Genomic DNA, 15,242 nt, shown 5'->3' with positions numbered 1-15,242 from the left:
TTGTATATTAAAAATGTTTTACGATTTTAAAGTTGATTAGTTAAAATTTTATTTTTCTACTATAGGTCGCTCAGGTGACCCTAATGTGACACCTCGAATTAGATCGGGTCACCCATATCAATCTGACTGTGTTACATTACTTAAAGTGATTATTTTATAATTTATAAATATTATAAGCAATATTTTTTTAATTTCTTAAAGTGAATCAAAATAAGATATGAAATAAAATTGATCAAAAAATAATTTACTCTAATAATAATAATAAATAATTCTAATAGCAATTAATGTGATATAAATATATAAAATAAAGGTTTAATTATAAAATAAGTGCTCAAACTATATCATTTTATTCAAATAAGTGCTTAAACTTTTTTTCGATCTATTCAAGTTCCTAACGTTACAAAAGTTGTCATTTTAGGTGTCCATACCCTAACAGTTGTTAAATTTCTCCGTTAGATGACATGTGTCTCATTCAGGTAATTTTGAAAATTTTATTTAAAATTTAAAAAAACTTGAAATTATATATACATATTTTAAAAACCCCCAAAATTTTTGAAAATCTCCAAAAAAAATCTCTAACTTTAAAAATTCTAAATCTAATCCATATATCCACATCGTCGTTACCCTTTACTATCACCATTATCATTGACTTAATCCACCCCCGAGTGTGCTTCCATAAGACAACCACCCATACGACGAACAACCACCGATAAACCCGAATCGTGATTTAAATGGAGAAACATTGAGATTGAAAGGGGGCAACGATGATGGGTGGGTGATTAATCGGCGGCGGCGATAGCAAGGGTGGTGATTAATGACAATAAGGAGAAATATAAGACATGATTAGGGATTTGAGATTTTTATAATTTATAAAAATTAAGATTTTTTATAAGTATACTAATATTTTTAAAATTTTAATTTAAATAATTTTTTTAATTTTATAAAGGTGACTCGTGTCCTTTAATGGTAAAAATTATCATTATGGTCCAGTCACTTAAAGTGGTAATGTCTGTAACGTTAAACACCTGGATGAATTGAAAAAAAAATTGTATACCTATTTGAGAAAAACGGTATAGTTTGGACACTTATTTTCTAATTAAGCCTTAAAATATTATATATATATATAATGGGTAATAAAAATTAAAATTTAAAAAACTCTTGAATATTCCAAAATTCATAAAAAAAAAATCCTAAATTGCTTACCTTCATGTCTAAGCGAAAAAGGTGCTAATCCCCATTTTCATATCTTCGAACCTTCTATTAATACTGAACCTCATTTTCTTCAATCCCCTTTTCCCTATTATCTTGGTCTCGGTTTTTTCTGTGATCGCATCTTTTCATCATGTCTTTGCTCGATTCCTTTTTCAACAAAGGCTTCAAAGCAGCTAATTGGTACCTCTTCATTGTCGTTTCTTAATTTGTTGATTTCCCCCCGTTTTTGCTGTTTTTTTTAAATCCTTTTATGTTATCTTGTTTCCTCACTTTGTTCACATATTTGTTTGATCAATTTTGAAAGTTTAGCCCGAGCAAATCATAAGTTTGATAGTTTTTGGGAAATATGCAGCAAAACTTTGCTAAAATTGACAATTCCGCGGATAAAGTTGTTGAGGAATAGGAGAGAGATTCAAATAAAGCAGATGCGACGCGACATTGTTAAGCTTCTTGAGACTGGCCAAGAAGCTACTGCTCGAATCCGAGTATATATTTTCATTATAAAAAAATTGTTTGGTGAAGCGCATATATGTTTTTGATAGTCTGATTCTTTTTTTTCGCAACTTCTTTAGTGCTTTGATTGAATTTGATGGCTTTAAGAGGCAATGCTTGGGTTTTGATTTCAGGTGGAACATATAATAAGGGAAGAGAATATAATGGCTGCTCAGGAAATCCTTGAGCTGTTTTGTGAGCTTATTGCTGTCCGTCTTCCAATCATAGAGACTCAAATGTTATTGCTTCAAATTTCTGCATTCTTTTTCTTTTTCTTTCTCAATGATTTTAATTCTTAATGTGCATTTGTGTTCCTTTGAGTCTCACCTAGTTTGGTAGGATGAATTTTGCAATGTAGCTAATTGTTGATCTCAACTTTAGGTCCGATTTAGGTTGAGGGATGGGACCAAATATTTATAGAAGAGGTTTTGGAAATTGAGTGAGGGAGTAGTTTCACCTTCAATATAGTTTATTGAATGTTTGAATCGGTTAATTCTCTATAACTATCATGATACCCTTCTCCTAGGCATTTCATGTGGATATTAAAATCTTGAGCTTCCTTTCAGCAGCTGCGTATGTGAAGTATTAGCACCTTTTTTATGTGGTTATGAACATTAGTATCACATATTATTACTTGAATAATATAGAAGCTTCATAAGTTATGATAATTTCTGGAGTTGCTCAAATATTCAAGAATGTTCCATGTTTTGTAGAATAAACAACGAGTAACCATCTGTTTTCAGGGAATGTCCCCTAGATTTAAAAGAAGCGATATCCAGCATTTGCTTCGCTGCACCAAGATGTGCCGATCTACCAGAGTTGTTGCAGGTTCAAATGTTATTTACTTCCAAGTATGGGAAGGAATTTGTATCCGCCGCAACTGAGCTCCGGCCAGACTGTGGTGTTAATCGTCAGATAGTATAAATTTGAAGGTAGAGTGTGTATTTTCATTTTTATAATCTTTTAGTTGACAGCCTTCTAGTAAATTCTTAATGCTGTTGATAGGTAGAGTGTGTATTGTCATTTTTATAATCTTTTAGTTGACAGCCTTCTTGTAAATTCTTAATGCAGTTGATAGAATTGTTATCTGTACGTGCTCCTTTGCCCGAAATAAAATTGAAGCTTCTGAAAGAAATTGCTGAAGAGCATGAGTTGGAGTGGGATCCAGTTTCCACTGAGACCGAGTTTTTCAAACCACATGAAGATTTATTGGCAAGTAATTTTAGACTCTGATTACTCTTGTTTTCCATTCTTATCTCATTGGAGTTGCCTTTATGTTTGTCAGAATGGCCCAACTGAGTTTGTCAGCGGGTCTAAGCTACCCCTGCGTGCAGAGAAACACAATGGAACAATTTCTGCTGCTGATCATGCCCAAATTGAGCATCCTGATTCTGATGCAGACTTTGACCCATTAGATTTACCTGAAGTCCCTAAGGTGTCATTGCAGCCAAGAAAAATTGCTGTGTCAGCGCCAGGAATTAGCCCACCTTCACCAGCTGCTCCAAAGCCTGGAGTTGATTGTGTATCATCTGGAAAACCTAGAGCTTCTGGATATGTATCACAAACGTCACCTTTGGAGCCTGATAAATTGATGCAAGAAAATTTTGCAAGTAGAGAAAATGAAATGTCCAATGATCCAGTGGGAGCCAAAGAAAATAAACAGTTTCTGCCATTCATTTCTCCTCCATTTTCTCCTGCATCAATCTCTGCTGCAGGACCAAGTGATCCACCCCCGGCTATTTTGAGACCAAAAAGTAAGGCCAACATAGACCTGCTCGATGTTTTAGCTGCTGCTCAGGCAGCTGCTAAAACTGCCGAGAATGCGGCAGCTGCAGCTCGTTTGGCTGCAAGTCTTGCTCAACTTAGAATTGCTGAACTTACTCAGAAAAAAGATGAACAGGTCATTGAGAGTAGCAGTCTTGAGAATCCTTTCAGTAATCATGCCGATGGTTTATATTCTCCAGACTCCCATCAAGAACATCAGGTGATACACCAAGCATCAGACGCAGATCTTACTTCAATCAACAAACTGAAAATGGGTTTCAGTTCACCTGTTTCCAGTGACCATGCCGTTGAACAGGATTACCTTCAGCACCAGCCACTGAGATTGCCTTAAATGGATGATGAAATCTTCTCATATCCAAACCTTTTCTGGAGACAAAATTTGAACCTTGGACCCAATGGTTCTTTTGAAGATAATTCCCATTCTAGTCACCATTAAGGGAAACCATTCCTTCCGTTCATCTTATTTTTAGGCTTCCTGGAGCAGGTTTGAATTATAAGATTTATATTATTGTAAAGTAACAAGGGTGTATGTTGTGTATCACGGCAGGCTGCCTGGTACTTACCTAACTTTAAGATGCTTAAAGTTGAGATGATTTGGGAATACAAGTTTCTTTCTGAAACTAGCTTCAATGAGGCCATAATTAGTGATTAAACACTTGAAAAGAATATGTTATCTTATGATAGAAAATAATGGAGAAACAAGCAGAAACCCCCAATATTGCTGCTCGGATCTTTTGGACATGTGTTGGACAATTAGTAGCAGCGTATAGCCCTTGCGATTACATAAGAGGTATGCAAAAGTTCAGAACATCAAGCTATAAACGTGTACTGCCACTCATGAAAAAGGGAAAAATTAAATCCCCTAGAAAATTCGACGCCGAACCCAGGACCCATTCTCCATGTTTGTTTGTAACAAACTGTGTACGAAGAATTAAACTAGAAGCAGATGAAGTGCAAAGAAGGGTTAGACTGACTGCCACAGCAGGAACTACTTGGAAACACCATCAAACTGCAGGAGAAAGATACAAATTGCACAATGTAATGAATACAACTGGACTTACAGGAGGCATAAATCAGGATACGGCCATCAAATGAAAAAAAAAAGTTACCTTAAAAAAATAACTAGTAAAAACTTTCCCTCTTTCCCGTAGACATGCCATGGTCACCTAGGACCAGATAACTCCACAGCATGTAGATTGTCGGTTGAGTCCACGATCCAATCAGAATTAGGATGCGGAGCAAGTTCGACCTCCTGCCTTAGAACTTCAACCTTTAGCCACTCATCCCACCTCTCAGCCAACCCATCACCTTCCAGCATCCTAACTACTTCCGACATCTTAGGCCGGTCCATTGGGGAACCTTGTGTGCATAGCAACGCAACCTGGATTAACTGCTCTACCTCGGTATCTACATAGTTGGTCTGGAGATCAGGATCGACTAGCAACTCCAGCTTCTTCTCCTTCAGAAGACCTTTGACCTGAAAAAGAAAAATGGATCAACAGAATCAGCCAGTGTGAAACACACTGTGAGTCCCTTAAGAAGAATCAACTAGTTCTTGCCATCCTTAGCATCTTCACCTCCTTCCTATAGCTGGTGCATTGCAACACAAGCATACATAATCTCATTGCTTTCTCAATTTTTGAAAGATTTGTTTCTCTTGGAGACAACGTAGTTTGTTTTATTGTCACATGGCATCAAAACTAATATCAATCTGACAGCTTAACATATCCCCAGGGACAAGAAATGTATGATAATGAGAATCAGGCAGCTATCAAGGAAGCAATTGAGAAGTGGATGGATTATCATTTAAGGAGATAAGAATCAAGAATATTGTAAACAGATCAGTTACATGAAGACTAATGTAGCAAAAAATAAAGATATGCATACCCAATCAAGCAACATGACATCATCATCATTTGCAAGCCGAGCAAGATCAAAGGCCCGCTGTCCAGTGATAAGCTCCAGAAGCATTATGCCATAGCCAAAAACATCAGTTTTCTCCGAAGATTTCCCTGTAGAGAGATACTCAGGAGCAATATGTCCAATTGTGCCACGTACAGCCGTAGTTACATGGGTATCCTTGTAGTCCATAAGTTTAGCCAACCCAAAGTCACCAACAACAGCTTCAAACTCCTCATCCAACAAAATATTTGCAGCTTTTACATCACGATGAATGATCTTTGGGTCACAGTGATCATGCAAATAAGATAGACCTCTAGCAGATCCCAATGCTATTCTCTTCCGTGTTGGCCAATCAAGTGGAGGCTGTGATGGAGAACGTTCTACAACAAAGCAAGAAAACAAGTAAATATAGTCCAGACGGAAAGCAATGCTAGATGTTTACAGATTAAAAGTTAATTGGTTATAACAATTTCAGACCCTCCACCTGCTCAAAGGAAAAAAAATAAGGAATTAGACCACTGAAACTTGTTGGCTTTACCTCTTAAACATGATGCAACACTCCCATTAGCCATGTAAGGATAAACAAGTAACCGTTCAGTTGGTGTCATACAAAATCCACGCAGCCTTAGTAGATTCCGATGCACAGCCATGCTGATCATCTCTACCTCTGTTTGAAACTGTAACTCCCCACCAGGTGTGCGCTCTTCTTTTAATCTTTTAACAGCCACCAGTGAACCATCAGCTAATCGTCCTTTGTAAACCTTACCAAATCCACCTCTACCAAGAATATTTTTGTGGCTAAAACTGTCAGTGGCAACTTGTAGTTCTCGTAATGAAAACCTCTTCAGCTGCCCAAGATGCACTTCTGGGTCCTCCTCCGCTGCAAAGACATGTAAACAATTGATACTATAACTGCAACCAACACTTGAAGCCATCAACCCAGTAAAAGTTCAATTTATGGAACTAACCAGGTACATCAAAGAAAAATTCCTGTGGCTTCCGCCGGCGCCACCATGCAAATGCAATTGCAGGAGCAGCAAACAGTAAGGCAGCACCTGCTGCAACTCCTCCAGCTATTGCACCAGTGACACTATTCCCACCTAAAATATTATAAGATGAAAAGTTATAACATCTGATGCAAAACATAAGAGCCACTCCCTTTGCACTAGAACCAAGAGAACGCATCAAATCACAGGAAATTTACATACACAGTTCTTCATTGAAAGGAACTATTGTTAACTACATCTCATCACAATAAATGATCATAATGATGCAATTCATTTAAAGTTGGAACTAAAGGGCCGGATGTGCAAACTGAGATGAAATTCACCCGGAAGAAAAGGGCAGGGGGATAAATTTCCCTAATTGACGTTACATGCATGCCACAAAATCAAAGAATTATGGGGATAAAATGCTAAAAAGTAAAGTTTGGCAGATTATATAATGTCAAGCAGAACTAAAACAGTCCGACCGCAAGAATAGCAACAAAAATAAATAAAAACTGCGCATAGAGACCATGAAAGGCAGCTCAATAGATTTGAAATATGATATCAAAGGAAGATTACTCTGTATAGAGATTGGTGGTGGTGGAACAAAAGGAGGAGGAGGAGAAAAGGGAGGCGATCCTGGGCATGGACGTCCAGTAACCGGGCCACACAGATCCAAGTTGTTAGCAAAACTGCATATGGAACAACAAACACCTAAGGTTCCCCAATTTGTAAGTCTAGAAAAGCAGAATTCAGATCATTAAAAACCAACCTGATGGGAGTGAATAGTGAGAAGGAGCCATTATCTGGAACCTCACCAGAGAGATGATTATTAGAAAGATCCCTGCATTTCACAGTGCAATTTGTGGATGTATGAGTAGTGCTAGATTATATCTCAGAAGAGAAAAAAGAGTTATAGTTCTTGAGAAAAGAAACAAGTTTAGCACTCACAAGACTTGAAGAGACGTGATATTAGTTAATGTCAAAGGGATAGGACCCGTCAAGGTGTTGTTGTTAAGTCGGCTATCCTCGCACAAAAGTTTCAACAATAGAAGTTAAGATCTAAATAAATCACGCGATGTTATATCAAGCAAACTTTAACCTATAACAGCCATTCAAAATCATAACTAAACAAAGCTATTTATTTTAAGCTTCAGTTGCTCAACCAGTATCATCCCTGGCAATGTGAGTACATGTATGACACTTACCAACGCTGAACCTGCATACTCAAGTTTACTGGGGGGAATCGACCATGGAAAATTTTATTTTAGCTTTTAAATGTCAGTTTCAATTACTCCTGGATGTTTTTAGTAAAAGGAAATTTAACCAAACAACTTACAGCAAAAAAATTGACCAGACAATTGTAGTTAACGAAGAAACTCAATGCTATGAACTTGCACATGCTGATGTCAGACTAATTAAAATATTACTTCTGAATACTGAGCATTCTGTCGAGTGTGCGCATGCATGTGTGAGTGTGTGGTGGAGGGAGGGGCATAATATCAGACACTTGATTATATCTTAATTAAACAAATACTAGTAAATATATAAATTGTTTCTGTTTCTTTGTTCACCTCAAATCAAGTATACTTCTGTTTTGCCCATAACATGATTCTAAAAGTAAGACTTAGCTCTCAGTATTACATGCAACTCAACATATAATAAACAAAAATAAAGAGGGGCAGAATAGCTGCAAAGCAAATATACTCACAGGAATCGCAATTTTGACAGCCTGCCCAAGGATTCTGGAATAGGACCACTAAAACTATTCAAATAAAGATCCAAGCTCACCAAGCTAGTCAAATTCCCAAGATCACTAGGAATTGGTCCACTTATGTTATTACTGTAAAGTTCCCTGGCATAAAAAAATGTCTCAAAAGGAAGACGGCAATGAAATACTAAGGCAAATAAACTGTCAACAACAACTGAAAAATAAGGTCTGGATTATCATATTGTCTTCATGCATAAAAGAAACGAACTGAAGGCCATCATATAATAGCGAGAAAAATGGTCTCTTGTCATGTTCACGGAAAGCAAACAACCAAATCAAACATAGCAATGCGGTATATCACATATCCATCCTCCCACAAAGCCCACTAGACATACCAGCTCAATAACTGATTAAGAAAGAATAAATGTGTAGCATCTTCAAAATGGTTATGAACTCCATGCATCTTCACCTCTAGGATCTTGTAAGATGGAATCCTCATGTTGATAAGCACTTAGTAAATATATATTAAGAGCTTTGTGATCCTAGTCAAAAGATATTATTCACAAATGATGGAAAAATTATAATTTTTATGTTTTTTAATAAATTCATGGAAAACCTTCTTTATTTTTCTTTTTTTGAAAAATTGAAAATTATTTTGAACTTTTTGTTGAAAGGGGACAATTTGCTCATTTTTTTAAATTGACAGGGACCCAAGGGGTAATTACACCAATTTGTTAATCAATTTCTCAGATATTCTAGTTGTAAAATAAACCCTAAACTTGAACTCAAAAACTCTAATTACTTGATCAAGTTGATTCGAAAAACCAAAGAACTCAATTTGATTAACTCTAAATTTGAAAAAAAAAATGACCGTTTTTAGTTGAATTTAGTTTTGCTCACCCCCAAGGAAGACTGCCTCTGAACCATAAAGAGAAGAATAATAGGTGAGCCTCTTCTCTGAATTACAAATTGACTGTGTGAAGAGTTTGATAAACTAAATGAAGCAGGTGGGACCCTCAACTACTTCTACTGGTCAAATGACTAATGATTTAGTGAAGCATATTTAATGCAACAATAATTGTCGGGAGCAATTTCTTCCTTTTATGGACAAAGAGAAAGCAATTACATATCTTACTCAGAAGCAATCATATCAAAGCCAAACCAACCATATAAATAGAAAACAGCTAGAATTATCAAGGCAATGCCGGACTTACAAGTACTGCAAATTCTTAAGCAAGCCAAGCTGTGGTACAAGCATACCAGATAAAGCTGCATTTCCAAGATCGCTGAAATTTCGATGCAAAAGTAGACATTAAACAAGCTAAACCTCACAAAATCAGTAAAACACAATTTTTAAGCTGTAACCATATACTCAGGAGACAACAAAGGGGAAAAAGACCTTACACTCTAATAACACTATTATCGTTGTTACATGTAACATGAAACCATGTGCAGGGGTTAACAAGCGTAGGATCCCAACTCTGCAGTACATTGTTAGGATCATTCAAGTTGGTCCTTAGGCTGTGCAATGCATCACCTGTTTCAAGAAGTAAAGATGGTAAGAGGATGACACTAACTAACAATGCATACGTTAAAATATATAACACAACCGAACCAGCTACTGAGCTCTACATAAAAGCAGATTCATCAACACTCACCAAGCATTAGGAGGTCTAGAAACAAACAGAAAGCATAGTTACTTGAAGAAGCTTAAACAGTTGGCATTATCATTCTTACACACATCCAGAAACAAAATCTTCTAAATTTTGAAGTACGGGAAATCAAATGTAAATAAAATTCTGTGCACCGAACCAGAAGTTAACCAACAAAAAAACAATATTCTTTAATATTAAACAGTGACAGTTTAATGACCTCAAGCGAATGATAGATCAGCTATCAAACCAGCGAGGGACGTGAAAAACAATTTAAAGTATCACCAACATTTAATGCCCAGAGTAGCAACTGCTGTGAACAATAAAATGTCATGATCTGAAATTATAACAAAGCCATTTAAAAAAAGAGCATTCTTCTTCCACATGTTCTTTATAGCACCAATATAACCATTGCAACAAAAGTCACAAACTGAACAACCAAATTGCATAATACTAACATTTGATCGACAACAAGGATCAGAATCGATACAATCAAATTAAACACTGCTAAAGTAATCTCCTAAAAGCAAATGAGAAGAGAAAAAAAAGTGGAAAAAAAGACCAATCATCAGGAAAACAGGCATACGTACTAATCAAAGTAAACTCATTTTCAAACTAAAAACCCAAATTTATATAACGAAGTATCAAAAACCCATTCTGCAAACACAAAAACATGTTGCAAGAATCAAGGATCAAACCCAAAAGTAATTGAAGGAAAATAACAAAAATGGGATGCTGCATGAAAAAATAGAAAAAAGAAAGATAAGTTTACCTTCCACGTTAGCATAAACAAGCCATAATGGATGAAGCAGCACCGAGATCAACCAAACCAAAACCTTAACCTTTTTGCTTCCTTCCATTTGACAAAACAAAAGTGGAAAAGCTGCAACTTTTTGTTTTAAAAATTTAAGCTCTCAATCTAAATATCCTTAGATCCAAACAATACATGAACCCCAACAACACAACATTAAAACAAAGAACCGAAAACCAAAAACCCTAGCTCTCAAATCTCACCGATAACCCCCAAAAATCTCCTCAATCAAATATTTTCCTTTGATACCACTCCCCTCCATTCAAAAGCATGCCTAAAAAGGCAGCCAACAAAAAACACAAATACAATAAAGAGGGGAAAAAACAAGTCAAAGATTACTTATTTTTTAAACACTCTTTTAGCAAGTTTTTTTTTTTAAAGAAAAAAAGAAATGAACTTTCCTTTTTGCGTTTCTCTGAACCTTGTCTTTGCAAGTCAAGTGATGGAATGATTTCTAGACAGAAAAAGAAAAAAATGATTTAATTTTCTCTTTTGTTAGAGAGAGAGAAAAGAATTAAAATTTGTCACAGCTCTTTACATTATTTAAAAAAAATTAAAAAAATTGTTTTTTATATTTTCATAATATTAAGTTGCCATATTATTTAAAAATAATTATCTATTTACTTTTATTTTTCATTGTTAATTTAACTGCTATATTTTTTCTTTTATACATTTTTATCAATTCTTTTATCAAAAGGTTTTTTTTATCAATTTGGCTATTAATAAACTATAATCGATGATTACAAACTATATTATTTAATTATTATTTTTATTTTAAATTATTAAAAGTTATAAATTGAAAGAAACTGAAATATTATTTTCTTTTTATTTAGAATGATCATATCGATTTTAAACTAAAAAAAAAGTTAAATCAAAATGAAAAGAGGATTAAAATTTTTAAATTAAAAATAATATAAAATTTTAATGAAACAAAATAAAAGTGAAAAAAAATAATCTTAAATCTTAAAATAATATAATGATTTTCGCATATTTAAACTAAACTAAAGAAAGAAATGATTTGATTTTCTGATAAAAAAAAAAAAAGTGATTATGAGAAACTTGTCTAAGCGTGCAGTAAATGACCGAACATGTTGACCGTTGCCCGAACGCAATCGAAAACGGGTTCGCGCTCTATGGTGGAAAGCGACATATAAATAAGGCTTTGAGGGTAGTTTTGGAAATTCAGTTCATCTTTCAGTCAAAAATTCAAAATTATAAATGATGGTTTTTTTTTAATAAATAATGAGTTGTATCACTTAATTATTAAAAGTGGTAGAATTCTTTTACAAAGATATACATATTTTATTTTAATATTTTCCAAATCAATTTTCATTTGCAACATGTGCTTTTGAGAATTATCGTGACATTCAATACGTATCAAATTATTTTAGTGATTAAATAGATAGTTGTTATCTCTAAATATTTTAAGTTTGAAGATCAACTATTGTATGTTATTTGAATATTAATTATCAAATGATTCAGAGTCTTTAAAACAAATATTACCACTTGTAATTATCTGGGTTAATAAGAAAAAATTATCATGACATTCACAATTATCGATATTTATAGATGATAACATTTGATATCCAATTAAAATAATTTAACTTAAATATCAAAATCACATTAACCATCGAAATGACTCGTAATAGATGTAACTTAAAAAGATGCATCTATATTTCTTTTAACATTGAATATTCAACGATTAATAATCAACTAAAACAACAAGTACATACTTATGGCAAGTCAATGTAGCAGCTAAAACATCAGACATGAATTATTGTAAGAGAAATGAAATATTTAACATATAGGGGTGAAATGTCATTTTACAATAGATATCTGGAAACGTTTATGAAACTTATTTTAAATCTACAAATCAACTTATATCTATTTAAAATAATTGTGTTAAATTATAAAATAAGGTTTTTGAAGATTACATGAATTACTTGGTGCTTTGCCGGCCATTTATTTTTGGGAGGAAAAAGATGCTTAATATTTCTTTACTGCTTCCTGAATGTGTGATATCACTTTATGACAGCAAATGACAATGATTAAAGCTCAAGCAGTGTTAAAGAACAACATTAGGAAACTGAACAAGAGTATAATCAAGCACGGCTCTAACCATATTGTTCATGTGGTTATTGAATACAGTCATTTTCGTCCCGTTATTATTATTATTATTATTACTATTATTATTATTTAATATTATTACAAGTCCAAATATTATCAAACTTGGGACCCAATACAACAAATCCAATTGGTCCCCGAAATATACAAACCCGACCCAATTACAAAGCAAATATGGAACCTGGTTACAACTGATCCAGAACCCGCTCCAAGCCCAAAACCCAGTCCAGGCCCAGAATCACCCCAGCAAACCCAAAACCCATCTAGGGCTTCTGTTAAAAGATCTATGCGCCGCCAGCTTCCTCAGCCATTGGATCTGTGAGAGATCCAACGATCCAGTTTATTTCACATTAGGGTTTTTCTTACCCTAATATTCATCAGTCGTCGCCTCCAGTTCCACCTCACCACCGTCGCTATCACTGCCGGACTGCACTGACCATATCTGAAAAAATATTTGGGTGCATTAAATACACCCAGCTATAAATCGACGTCGCCCCTAAGACGACCACCGCCATTGGTGGTGACTCACCAGGATTCTCTCATTTAACCGGTCAAAAGGGTGTACTCTGGTGCCTATAAAAGAACCCCTGTCACTTGCAAACAGGAAACCAAGGAACGGAGAGCATGAACAGAAAAGATAAAACCAACAACTACTTGAAAAGAAAAAAAACCAAACAACAATAGCAACCAACGAGTAATCGAGATGAAAAAGAGAGGAAATAGAAGATGTTTTACCTTTGAAGCATCGCTCGTTGTCGGAGATATCCAAACGTCGTTGAAAAATCATCGGTTCGAAGGTATTTCTTTAGATCTAGGTCGATCGACGACCTTTAAGCCAAAGGAAGGTCGGATTTGGCTTTAGGGTTGAAAAAGTGTTATTTAGGGGTAATTTTTAGGTCGTCAGCCGCCGCAAGCGGTGGCCACAGGCTGTTGGCCTCCCTCCGGTGAGGGTTTTAGAGAGATGCCAGAGCATCTCATTCTTCTCTCTTTTTAGAGAGAGAATGAAATTGAAGAGATGAGAAAAAATGGCTATTTAGGGTCGATTTTGGGGTATTTATATCCCTCCCCAAACGACATCATTTTGGGGATGAATTATCTGTGTATTTAGTGTATAGGTAAACCCCGTCTGCGATCCCATCATTTTGTAATTTTTACAATTAATTCACTGAAATTAAGTTTCACGTATCTTAATTTGGATCTTGAATTTTATTTTATTTTCATTTTAGTCACTATAACCACCATTTTTTTACTTGTTTTATTTTATTTATAAAAAAATAATATTATAATGTTTTAATTGGGGTTATTAATACCCCCAACCACCCCATGTAAAATCACTCAACCTTTGTCCCCTAAATGATTAGAATGAAAAAAAAGTTACTGGGACGTTTTTTCCTCTACTTTTTGCTTTCTTTTTTTTTACCTTTTTTCCTCTTGTTTTCAGGGGGTCACGGGTTGCAGAGGGAGTGGCCACCTTTGAGCGATGGCCGACGTGTGAGAGAGGTCGGCTCATGGCCTAGCAGTGACGGTTGTTGGTGGCCGGAGGTGAGCGTGTGGGGTCCTTGTTGGAGCCTTGGTCGAAAGCAAAGAGAAGGGATAACTCGGGTCACTTAGACCCTTTGGTTGCTTTCTTAGATCGGTTTAAGCTTCGGTCGGAGATTTATTGTTCGCTGTTGAGTGGACAAGGTGGTGGTCGGCGTTGGGGCTCGTTTTTTAGCCCTCTTGGCCGCCGAACGGGAAGGAGAAAGAGTGAGTTTAGGAAGAAAAAGGGTTGAGTTTTAGGCCATTCAAGGTGGTCGTTCGGACCTCCTTCGGTCTCGGTCGAGGTCGCCGATGGTGTAGCTCGGTCAATGGCCAGGAGGCCGGTGTGAGAGGGCTGGCGAGGGGTGGCCGCGTTGAGTTTGTGAAGATTGCAAAGCTTCTGGGCAGTTTACGTGAAACATGGGGGGTAATATTATGTGTGTATAGAAAATGGGTTAATCATGTATCAGGTCCCTGGTTTCTAGGGGTTTTCTGTTTTGTTAATCTATTATAGGGTTAAATCACACACCAGGTCCTCATAGTTTCAGTGTGTTTACGCTTTGCTCATTATCAGGGTAAAATCATCCTTAAGCTCCTCATATTTTAGCTTCTTTTGCACTCTGGTCATTGACTTTGTTATGTACTTCGAATATGTATATTAATTTTATTAATTTTTGAATTTAGTCACTATTTTTTATGTTTATTCATTTTAGTCACTGTTTGGATTTTATTTCTTATGTTATTATGATCTGGATGTGATACTTTCAATTTACTCATTGTAGTCACTTTTTTTATTCTGATTTGGCTACTATTTTTTGTTTTATTATATTTTGGTCCTATATTATTCATCAATTTAATTTCACTCCTGTAATTATTGCACAATAGGGTTTGTAATTTAATTTTAGTATATTTTAATACTCATGTTATGTGATATTTGTATATTAGCCATGACTTGTTATATGTTTATTATTAGACCTCTAAAATTTGATGTTCTTGCTATTTGGTCCTTATTTAATATTTATGATTGTATTTTATTTGTATTCTAATTC

The 15,242-nt window shown here is 35.2% G+C and overlaps 2 protein-coding genes across 3 annotated transcripts; one reads left to right on the top strand and one right to left on the bottom strand.

Annotated features, from left to right (window-relative positions):
• The first annotated feature begins 1,229 nt into the window (after window positions 1–1,229).
• Window positions 1,230–3,989, top strand: LOC120182280 (IST1 homolog). Its single transcript, XM_039187274.1, has 7 exons — window positions 1,230–1,392; window positions 1,565–1,697; window positions 1,839–1,942; window positions 2,448–2,619; window positions 2,776–2,916; window positions 2,990–3,344; window positions 3,405–3,989. Exons 1-7 carry the CDS (start codon window positions 1,343–1,345, stop codon window positions 3,818–3,820), a joined length of 1,371 nt encoding a protein of 456 aa, XP_039043205.1. The 5' UTR covers window positions 1,230–1,342; the 3' UTR covers window positions 3,821–3,989.
• Window positions 3,990–4,205: 216 nt separating this feature from the next.
• LOC120182267 (somatic embryogenesis receptor kinase 1-like) lies at window positions 4,206–10,929 on the bottom strand. 2 transcript variants are annotated; one of them, XR_005521814.1, is made up of 12 exons: window positions 10,513–10,600; window positions 9,493–9,625; window positions 9,303–9,374; window positions 8,089–8,232; window positions 7,329–7,400; window positions 7,150–7,221; window positions 6,957–7,069; window positions 6,360–6,491; window positions 5,930–6,271; window positions 5,377–5,771; window positions 4,599–4,966; window positions 4,206–4,498 (listed from the first exon to the last, which is right to left on the bottom strand). XR_005521814.1 is itself a non-coding variant. In XM_039187263.1 (11 exons), exons 1-11 carry the CDS (start codon window positions 10,598–10,600, stop codon window positions 4,652–4,654), a joined length of 1,878 nt encoding a protein of 625 aa, XP_039043194.1. In that variant the 5' UTR covers window positions 10,601–10,929; the 3' UTR covers window positions 4,533–4,651. The 2 variants fall into 2 exon arrangements, 1 of the variants encoding a protein (XP_039043194.1); XM_039187263.1 differs by lacking the exon at window positions 4,206–4,498 and having other exon boundaries at window positions 4,533–4,966; window positions 10,513–10,929.
• Window positions 10,930–15,242: the final 4,313 nt, after the last annotated feature.

This window comes from Hibiscus syriacus, unplaced genomic scaffold, assembly GCF_006381635.1.
Source record: "Hibiscus syriacus cultivar Baekdansim isolate YM2019G1 unplaced genomic scaffold, ASM638163v2 tig00003721_pilon, whole genome shotgun sequence".
Lineage (NCBI taxonomy): Eukaryota > Viridiplantae > Streptophyta > Magnoliopsida > Malvales > Malvaceae > Hibiscus > Hibiscus syriacus.
Note: the sequence above shows the minus strand (reverse complement) of the source record. Positions and strands in the feature narration are given on the sequence as shown.